Raw genomic sequence first — 11,339 nt, forward strand, 5'->3', positions numbered from 1 at the left:
TTCAGATGAGCAAGAGGATGAAGATGCCATTGTTAACAGAATATCGTATGTATAGATCTTTTTTTCAGAACTTTTTCCAAAATATATGATAGGAATCTTACATGCTTCTAAATAAATAATGCTCCATTTTAAATGGAACAGCAAATAAATTACTAGAGGGCAGAGAAAAAAGTTTTTAAGTCGCACCTTGTATTATGAAAGGCAGGGCAGTTTGTTATAGGGCTTTTTTTCACCTATGGTTTTCCTGATAGGCATGAAGTTGGCCAGAGTATTTATTGCAGGAGGACCTGATGTCAGAGGTGGAATTCAGTGCACCTAAGTTTAGGTCTCTAAAATGTAGGTGTTTATACTGGAGGTAGGTAGTTTAAGTTCCCACTGCAGTGGATGAAGGCAATGGATCTTGGAAAGAAAGTTAGCTTACCCTGAAGTATACATCTGTATTTGATCATCTTAAAAAACAAGAACAAATGGAAGACAAACACTTGCCAGACCTCCTGGTCTGCCAGCAACTCTTTCCTCTTCCTGTTTCTTTGTAGAGATAGATATTAATCTTTCCTAATTAAATACATCTAAAGATTTAGAGAACATCTCTGAGCTGTTGCTGCCCTCTCAGTTACGTGATTTGCTAAACTATGTGGACTTGCTACTTGCTTATTACAATGTTTTTAGCTCTTCCATGGTGGTACTGTCATTCTCTTGGAAGAAGAACTCATTGAGTATTTTATTGATTTGTCTTGTACCCTGGGAAAGTGCCGAGTACATTGCAAGCGGTTCACTTTTAGTTGTGCATTTGTGACAAGCTTGAAAGATATACAGAGGTGATGTAAATCTTAGGCATGTTTGTCCCAGTAGTTTCTGACACTAGTATTTTTTATGAGTTTGAAATACTTATTTGTCACAACATCTACTTCAGATCTAGAGAGACAAAAATGCAAGCTTCCAAATGCTAGGAAGCTCTCTGTTCTCAAGTATAGAAGCATTTCTCCTCTGCTTTTAAGACTACAGCAAAGGCTTTTCTAACAGTAAAGATTCTTCTATGGTTTTCATAGCTGCTGGGATATCAGCCTGGTTCTCAATTTTTTCAACATTCAAAAAGTAAAATTTATTACTAACTGGTATTCCCCTACATCTGTATTCTAGAATAGCTCTAAAATGCAACAAATATGAATTGTAAATAGTGTGTTCTTCATGCTAAAACAGTGTAAGACAAGATTAGCACTTCCATTGGAGTAAAAGCCTTTCATTAAAAGTGTTGTTATAAATATAAAATGCTTCTTGTTCTTTCAGCCTGATATTTCTTGTTCCTTAGGTGTGCATTTTGTTTTCCAAAAAGCAGTAACTGTCAAACATATGCAGTTTGATATTACTTTGCATAGCATAACTGTCAGAAGTGGGTGGAAGAAGAAAAAACCAAGCTGCTGTAGCACCTTGAGAAGCTGTAGTATTAGGTTTCACAGTTCTGCTTAGAATACTTAAACATCCTTAAATAAAAGAAGAAAATACCTCAGAAACCAAGAATAACATGAGAATATATATTTTTTTTATTTTAGTCACCCAGATTTTCTTCTGTAAGTTAAGTATTGTGTGAGTGAGGAATAGATTTTTAGACTGTTAAGAAAAAGTAAGATCACTGTGAGCAGCTTACTGACATTCCTGTTGTAAGAATGATCTGCTTATTTTTTTTTGTCATGCAATTTTGATAATTATTTCTCATTTTATTCTAGCTTTGTGTTAGTTCCGAGTGTTTGTCGGTCTTTTTTTTTTAAGAAAACATTTCTCTTTTAATGCCACTAGATGGCGTTTGATATAAGTTGTAGTTGGGATCCGAAAAGAAAAAGCTAATTGAACATTTGATACAATTCTGACAGTTTTGCTGTATTGACTTTAGAGCTATCAGAAAACCCTAAGCTATGAGATTATATACTCGAATAACTACTTTATAAAATGAAAGCTGTTTGTTTTTTTTTCTCAGTTTGGTGTGAAAATATTTTAATTATACTCACTTTTTAGACATTAAAAAGCTGCACTGGTTTTAAAAATTGTAGTAAGGATATATAATGTGGTTTTTTTTTTTTTTTTTAGTTCTGAATGTGTATGTGGAAAATAGATATTCCATGAACTCCAATGATTTAGCCTGTCTGTGGCATTGGAACTAAGTGCATGCAGGTCCCAGGAGAGTAATTGTGGTAGTTGGTAAAAACTAGTTCTTTTTACTGATTTCTGTAAACCACTTGGTACTCAAAATTTGCTTTTTGGAAGTGAAATATTGTGGAAATTAGTTTATCCTGCCCCTTTACGACTTAAGAATGTGCTGTCTTCAGACACTGATTAATAGGTAGTATAACTACTTTTTTTCCCCCCTCGTTCAGAGCATGTTGGTGGTAACAGTCATACATTTCTTTAAATTTCAGGCTGTTCTTGAGCACCTTCACTCTAGCAGTTTCAGCTGGTGCAGTCCTGCTTCTACCTTTCTCAATAATCAGCAATGAGATCCTGCTTTCTTTTCCACAAAACTACTATATTCAGTGGTTAAATGGCTCACTAATTCATGGTTAGTACTCAGCATAATGTCATTAAAATGGATGTCTTTGTTATATGTGCACAGTTATGTTCTTATTTAAAAACTAATAACTCCATTCTAATTTAAAATGCTAACTGAATTGTTAATATGTTATTGGCTAGTTGGTTTTGCTGCTCTGTGATATATCAGATAAGTCTGTCTTAACTATTTTATTAGGCTTTTTAAATAATTATGCAGGCTTGATGGAATTAAACCAAATTCATTGCTTTGTCTATTCATGTAGAATAAGAGCTACTAGAAACTAACTTAAAAATACACTGTTCAAACTTCTTCCTTGTGTTAGTGTAAGATTCTTAAGCCTGTTTATGATGATACATATACATTTATTCTCAACATTTAAAAAAAATAATTTTAAGGAACTTGCTAGCTATGAGCAGTTGATTTAGATAGTTAAATTCAACAATTAGTGATTTATTTGTACACAAGGAAAAATTACAGAATATAAATGTATCAAATGTGATAAAGAGGCATCAATAAAAATGAACTATTTCAAGGAAAACAAGAAAAAATATTACTTGTACTTGCAGCAATGATGCCTTGATGACTGGCACAGTGAGTTTTGGAATGCTGTCCAGTCTTGGGTGACCTGCTTATGATTATGACATGCATAATGGGTACTAATACTTGAAAATAATTTGGACACTTATGTGTCTAAGGGAAGTAACTCATGGAGACAGGACATTCTCTAGTGGATTTGGCTGGAGAAAGAAGATAGTACTTTCACTATGTGAAGCAGTTTGTTTAATCTGGAACAAATAATTTACAAGGTAACTGTGATGTCCTTTTTCTGTTCTTGTGAAGAGAGGGTAATTGGGCTTTGAAGAGTTTTTTTCTGAAAAAATGTATGTTTTTTTGGTTGAATGTCTAATAGTACTTCTAGCAAATTCATCAATTCCAGATCAGAATTTTTTTACAACAAAGTAAATGTGCATAGGTGAAGACAGGAAACAATGCATATTGCCTGTAACCTTTCTGAAGCTAGTTGAGTATTTTTTGTGTTATCTGGACAGTAAAAGAATTGTTTTTTAAACCCTTGAATAAAGGGGAGCTGATGGTAGGTGTGGTGCTCAGTTATGATTTTCACTGTGGTGACAGAGTAGTTTAAGACCTGGGAAAAGAGAGGAAGGAAAATAGTAGAGTAAAGACATAAGATTTTAAGAGAGTGTGTCCTCTTCAGGAAATAGGTATGTGGGACCTTACTGGAGAATGCCTCAAAGGCAAAGGTAGCAGGGAGAAACACTTAGTTTCAGCTGTAATCGTCAAGCACCATAACGTGCACTTGAGTGTTGCAAGAAAATGAGGAGATGATATAGATGGTTGACTTGGCTTAATGGGCAACTCCTCAAAACCTAAAAGGAAATATGGTGGAAATACTACTTGGGTTAATATCCTGGTATGAAATTAATAAAGTGAGGGCACATCTGGATTTGCAGCTGGTGAGAAGTTTGTACAGAGCCAACTTCTTCTCTTGGACATGCAGTGAGAGGCTACAAGCAATGTTAGAATGTAAAGCAATAGTTCTTCACAGTGGAGATGGTTGAACACTGGGAAGGGTTGTCCAGAGAGACTGAGATCTAAATCCATGGAAGTTTTCCAAAACTCTGCTGGTGAAAGCCCGAGCAACCTGATTGCACCTGCAGTTCAGCTGTTTTAAGCAGCAGATCAGACTGTGATTTTGGAGAGTATTTCTAGTTGAGTTACTCTGTGATCTGTTTTGTCACACGTCACGGGGGATTGCTAGTTTGGTACGTCTCTGACTTGGAAGGAAAAAAATGCAGCTGATTCTCGTTTTTCTCATGGATTTAGCTGCTGAGAGAGTTTTATATTCTTTATTCCCTCTCTTTAAAATAAAATACTAACTGGAAAATAATCTGACCTTTTGTGCCTGAATTGACTTTGGAAAAACTACAGTAAAATATTTCAGAAAGTGAAAATCATAGAATAACCAATTCAGAAACTTTGTGTCAGAGTTGTTATAGTACTTAAAAACTTAGGTTAAATAGAGATCTGCTGGAAGAAGCAGCTCTCACATAGTAAGGCCATTAAATTTCTCAGTGACCATCTTTTATTTTAATATGATAATCTTTGGAAGGTACCACTTCGTGTATGCACAATATGTTTTCTATTTCACAAGTCCAATAGTAATGGCTAGTAAGGAAGAAAATTCAGCATCTTCCTGTTTCCAACTTTGGCTGTGTGTTGAAAAACTTAGTCTGGGGGTAAACATGACCGAATTGAACCAAGATTTACCACAGCTGGTGTGAACACTTGAGAAACATCGATAGATTTTGGGCCTCACTGCAGTCTTCCCTTACTGGAATTTGTCAAAAATCAGTGTTCTTAATTTCCAGACGATACCGTGGGGATGGGCTCCCTCTTGTGGTCGTCACTGGGTTTGCAGGGCAGCATTGCTCTGCTCGCTAAAACCTCTGCTCCATGTCATGCAGTGCCTTTTGGAAGTTAGTTGTGACATACCTGTGCAAGTTTTGAGAGCTGATAGTGCTATCACAGGCACTCAAGGTCAGGAAATGTTCTTGTCTCCATGACACTGTGTAGCCTTGCCTTCATGAATGATTTGCTTACTGCTTTGCAAATGTTATCCAACAGGAAAGTTTGTATTGCTTTAAAACACTTAAGTTTTGCCAAGTCTGTCCATCACGGATATTCTGAAGTACTTGAATGTGGCAACAGGGGTTTTTATGCCGCAGACTGTTGCACAAGCTGCAGCATATAGAAGAACAAATTTTTGAGCCTAGGCAGAAAGACTGTATCTGTATCCACTATAAACACTCTCACCTAGTCCATTTTGAGCCAAACCCAGAAATGCATCTGACAGCTAGATGTCCGCTTGTGCTGTTGCTGGATACAGCCACCAGGTGGAGGTAAAACGTAATAAAACTGCCATGGAGAAGAAAAATTGCCGAGGGTCTAATCTGTTTGCCAAAGACTGAGAATTTTAAAATTTTTATGTTTTATTGGCTTCTTTTATTTCTTAGGTTACTATAAATGCAAAAAAATCCCCTTAAATACTTCAGTAGACTGCCTAAAGCTTTTATATATGTTGGTACCTGCAAATCTCTCTCATGCAATTTTATGATGCAGTCATGTAGCAGGAAACAGTTCTTTTTCTGAGTATTGCAATTTGTTTTCTGAACTACCAAATTAACATAAGAAATATGTTAGGGAAACAAAAAAGTCCTTACTCTGAGGAAAATGTATATGGATGTCAGCAGCACTGTCCTTATCTGCCATAACTTTACATGCATGTTGTAGCTGTGTAGTTTGATTTTCTGTTTCTATCAGCTGCTACTGTTTAAATTTTTTTACTTTGACTTTTTAAAAATCACCCCAGGTTTTCACCACTTTCCCCCCCTTAGAATGCTCTATGCATACTGTGCAGCTTGTAAGCACCAAATTACATTGTAGATACACATGTAATAGAGCTGCTGAAGTTAGGGCAGCCAGGTATTCAGCTTTCTATCAGGTAACTGAGTGTACTATGTGTCTTCAGTTAGAGAAAACCACTGAAATAAGACTCCCACTCTGATGTAGTAGTACTTCTACTCTGGGGTCTTCATTTTCTGAAAAAAAAAAAAAAGGAAAAAAAAGTACACAGACTGCTTGAGTTAATGTACCTCTAGTAAGGGCTGTTAGTGACATTCTTGCTGATGTTGCTATGTGTGAATGTTCCTTGAATGGTAACAGGAGCTTCCTGGCTAAGCAAATTCAAAGGGAAAAATCTCCCTCTTTGTTCACTGGAGTTTAGCCACCTTTAGGCAGTCTGTTTTCTTTAGCAATTGAGTATTATATTTCACGCATCTCTTGGAATTTTCTTGTTTGGTTTTCTACAGCTTATTTGGTTAAGTTTGGTTCTTGGTGTCCTGGTGCTATTAAGTGCTGAAATTAGAGATTTCTTCAGTCCCCTCTTCTCACCCCATTTTTATTTCTCTTTGAATTAAATTTCATTTAAAAAAAAAGTAGTAGTATATATGGCAAAGGCAATTTTTAAGGGGGTGTAGGTGAAGATAACTGCTATTTTACATCTGTAGCTAAATACAGGAGTATATGTCAATAATGAATTCCCCAGACATGCAGTAAATGTCTTTTTCCTTCCCTGTTCTTTCCAAAATGGAAATGTCACAGAAGAAAACAAACAAGCCTGTACATGAGAAGAAAGAAATAAACAAAGCTGTTAGTTCAAATTTTCTTATAATGGGGGATTTTATTTTTTTTATTTCAGGCAATATTATATAGTCCTGCAGAACTGTGGAAATATGTGGTTTGGGGAGGGTGGAGGACTAAGCCTGTTTTTTTCAAAGTAAAAGCTGTGTTTTCAGAATGCAGAACATTTGGCACTTAAATGTGTTAGCTACAGTAGTACTAAATTGCAGGTAAACTGCTGCTTTTATAAAGAAAAAACACTGCACTCTGCACAGCATGTGATAGGATGATGATAGGTTCAGAAACTGATTCCGAAAGTGTTGAGCTTGGAAAATCTTAATAGAGCAGATACCCTTAGTGGATGCTAGTTATCACTTCAGGTTTTCTAAAGCTTTTCACTTTCTGCAGATGTCACATATGTGTTACAGATGTCCTGCTTTTAGTCAATTGTTGATTTTTCACCTAGATCACAGAATGATGGAGGTTGGAAGTGACCTCTGGAAATCATCTAGTCTGACCCCTTTGCTCAAAGCAGGGTCAGTTAGAGAAGGCTGCTCAAGACAGTGCCCAGTCAGGTTTAGAATATGTTGAAGGAGGGAGATTACAAAACCTTTCTGGACAGCCTGTTCCATGTTTGACTGTACCCACAATGACAAAAGGTGTTATATTTTTTTCTTACATTTATGTTGTTTTTTTAGTTTATTTACAGTTTGTGCTCATTGCCTCTTCTCCATTCACTGCAGGCCACTGAAGAGTACGACTCTGTTTTCCTTTCCCCCTCTCTCATCAGATGTTTATATACATTGATAGTCCTCTCTTCCTCAGACTAAACAATTCCAGCTTTTATAGCCGTTGCTTGTGGGATGAATGCTTCAGTCCTTTAACCAACTTTGTGTTACTTGGCTGGACTTGCTGCAGTATGGCCATGTCTATGTTGCATGGAGGGGCCCACAGCTGGATGTAGTGCTCCAGATGTGCCACCAGTACTGAGCAGAGAGGAAGGATCACCTCCTTTGGCCTGCTGGCAACACTTCTCATACAGCACAGGATGCTGTTGGTCACATTTGTTGCTAGGCCACATTGGTGGCTAATGTTCAACTTGGTGTTTGACAGAACCTCTGAGGCCTTTTCTGTAAAGCTTCTTGTGGGACAGTTGGTCCCCAGAGTGTGTTCTGCCCATTTGTCCAGCTGTTGAGGTTCATCTGAATGGTGGGTCACTGCTCCTCCCCATTATGTGTCATTGGCAGACTTGCTGAGGATGCACTCTCTGCCATCATCTGGGACATGAAGGAAGATGTAAAACCCAGTGTGGAACCCATGGGGCACACCACTAGTGACTTGACTTCCAGCTTGACTTTGTACTCCTGGTCACAAGCTTAGCCAATTTTCAGTTTACTTCAGAGGCCACTTACCTGGCCCATAATTCATTAGTTAGTCCGTGCAGGTGGAAGTCTGCTGTTGACACTACTGTGATATCTTTTAATTGGAAGGTGATGATGGCATTTGTGTGTTGCTGATTTATGACTTGTCTAAGCTTCTCTTGAGGAAAAAATCAGGGAGGAACTGAGTACACAAAACTGAATTTTATGAGATTCACTGATGGTACTAAAATACTCCTGTCCTGAAATTTTTTTAAGCAGTTATCTAACAATCATTGAGTGGAATACTGTGGAAGTAGTCCACATGAGCTCACAGTCTGTCTTCCAGGATTCCAGACAGTTGCTGCTGTTAAGTTGGTATCCTTTTTTTATTTGCAGATGGTTCTGAGAAATGGGTATTTTTCAGCAATGATCTGTAAATAACTGTATTAATAAAAACCTGGCTTCAGTTAGCACTTGTACGTATGTTGCATTGTTATATGTAAGGGAAGAAAATGTAGCATCTTTATGTTTTGAAGCTGAGGAGCTTATAATGTAACCTCTTTCTTGTTTGTTGCAGGTTTATGGAATCTTGCTTCTCTTTTTTCGAATTTATGTTTGTTTGTGTTGATGCCCTTTGCATTTTTCTTCCTGGAGTCTGAAGGATTTGCTGGCTTAAAAAAGGTAGGAAAATACTGTTAAGTACCCAGTAATTAGTGTACATTCAATTTTTTGCCCTCATTTCTGATGAAACAGGAATTTCAAATTTGGGTGAACTTGAATGTGACGTGAACTCTTCCAGAAGCAGGTGGAGCAAGTACACAGTGTGTGGCTGTAAGTAATCTTAAAGGGAAAAAAGTCCTTGAAAAGCCACGTATACTGAGATAAAGAAAATTACTTAACTCATCTTTTTTAATCACAAAATGTTTTATTTGAGATTTTAGTTTTTGGAAAATGGTTTTGCCGGGATGTTAAAGAAGAGAAGGTTCAAAAAATACACTAGAAATTAAATAATAAATGTAGCACAGGCTTCTTACTACCAGGAGGGGTGATTAAACAAGCATGATTTCTGAATTTTGAAGGTTACAAAGGTTACAAAAAATGTTCAAGTGTGGTTCTGTATTAGCAGTAATATGTTAAGAAACCTCTTGAATGGGTAGACAATAACTAAAAATATTCAACTGTATTGATTATATTCAAGTTGAGAGAGCTGAATATTTCCACGAAGCATGGGAATTGGCAAAGCACTTTTTGAGCAATAAAATGATAACTGTTACATTGTATGTGAACTAAAGAAGTATAATGATAAATACTATAAAAGGAGGCACAGCAAAAGGCATTTCAAATCGTAAATATAAAATAAATTAAACTGGAATGACTGTCTGGGGACCAGTTGTAGAACGTTTTAATTAATCTTTACCATCCAAATGATTACACATTTGTTTTTAATGATACTACCCTTTAGGGAGTTCCACACCCTTTGGATAGCAGTTACTAGAAAGCAAAGGATCTTGAAAAATGGTCTGAAATCAGGAAAATGAAATGCATTAAATATAGATGCAAAAGACTATGAGTCATTGGTACATTTTATGTAATATAAATCAAGAAGGGGATGATTGTGGTGGGAAGGAAATTATAATTCCTGGTTGCATTGACAGCAGTGTGTCATGGAGGTGATGAAGTTGCCATTTTTGCTCCTGGGGAAAACTCAAGTGCTGCATCCGTTTTGGATTTTAGAGTTTGTGTGGACAGTTAAGAGTGAAAACAAAGGACAGCAAAGAAGACACTTAAAAAGTACAGCTTGAAGAAAAATTGTAATTTGGAGAGAATAAAGGGAAGGAAGAGATTTTATTCTATTGCTGAAGTTACCCAGAGGTTACATATAATGAGCGATATAGCTTTGTCAGGAAGGACCCAACCGAGATTGTGTAAATACTTGCTTGGGGTAGTCTGTCTGAGCTCAGTGATGTTATGTCAGTGTTACTTTGACTGAGCTGTAGGTGTATCCAGGCTACTTCAGTTATAAGTTTGGGTAACCAACCTAATGACTTCAAAGGAGTTGGTATTGGTCTGTGTACTGTCCATACTGTGTTTAACACTACTTACCCTACTTGGCTGGAAAAAAACCTCTCCTCTCCTTCCTTCACTTCAGGTATCTATAAGGCTGAGGAAACTTTCAACAACTCAGTTTGTTACTTTAATTTTCAGGTGGAGGTTTGACTCTAAAGTATGTAGGTAATTGATTTTAGTGGGTTTTGTGTCTTGTGCAGTCCAACTGAAACCCAAGATTCTCTCAATTTACGTAACATATATGGTACTGCTGGTGTGTTCCCTTGACTTTTACGTGTCTCCGGCAGATGACTTGTGTATCTCAGCTGTGTTAAACTTGCACTTTACATAAAACTTCCCTTGTTACAGCATAACTTCTACACCTATAATGGTTCCTATCTACAAAACCCGTCCAGCATAAATAAAATCACCTTTGCATGTTTACACTTAGAAGCATTTGTAACTCCAGATGAGATAGAACCATAATCTGTCTGCAGATGTCAGGAAAGGTGATTTTTGATGCTTGAGTTTTGCTTTTTTATGGAGGTAGCTTAGGTCATGTTTTAGTATCACACCCTACCTATTGGCAAATGCCACTTCTGGACTAAGTTGATAGCGAAAATTAAGTGTGCCATTCCATACAAATTCTGATGCGCATAAATTACTCTACTTGCAATAAGTTTTAAAGAGTTACATCATATAATAGGGTAATTAGAATCTGGGAGATTTTCTGCATAATTGAACTCTCGATTACATGTAGGCTTTTCAGTTCTAGAACCCATGAAAGGTAATTCCCATCTTTTTTACTTTCCTTAGATTTTGGCACATTGCTTATCTCTTTCCAGAGAAGCTTTTGAGATCATGATTACCTTGTAGAGCTCTGGTACTTTAAGATTATTTTGATTGTGATTATACTTGTGCAAGTTTGTTTTTGTTTTTTTAAATGTCGTATTTTTCATTTGTCACATCACACTAATGAGCCAGAGGGAGAAAAAAAATCATTCAAATGCTATAACTGGCAAAACCAGATTTTACGGATCTCAATTGAGAAGAACATTTGGTATATTTGGCAAAACTTGTGGCATTTAAGAGAAGAGTGATCTACTGTAAATGTGAAGACATGCAGTAAGGAGATTTGGCACAGAGTATGTAATGTTTCAATTGGGAGTTTGATGCAAGGAGTAGGGAAA

At 36.7% G+C, this 11,339-nt stretch overlaps 1 protein-coding gene across 1 annotated transcript in view; it reads left to right on the plus strand.

Moving 5' to 3' along the window:
* The window catches only part of LMBR1 (limb development membrane protein 1), a 59,723-nt gene that overhangs the window by 11,042 nt on the left and 37,342 nt on the right, over positions 1-11,339 (plus strand). The window contains exons 3-5 of the mRNA XM_010007052.1: positions 6-45; positions 2,412-2,551; positions 8,681-8,784. Of these exons, the coding sequence (XP_010005354.1) occupies positions 6-45; positions 2,412-2,551; positions 8,681-8,784 (284 nt within the window). The remainder of the gene's footprint in view (positions 1-5; positions 46-2,411; positions 2,552-8,680; positions 8,785-11,339) is intronic.

The sequence above is a fragment of the Chaetura pelagica genome, unplaced genomic scaffold, assembly GCF_000747805.2.
Source record: "Chaetura pelagica isolate M959 unplaced genomic scaffold, ChaPel_1.0 scaffold17, whole genome shotgun sequence".
NCBI classification, from domain to species: Eukaryota; Metazoa; Chordata; class Aves; order Apodiformes; family Apodidae; genus Chaetura; species Chaetura pelagica.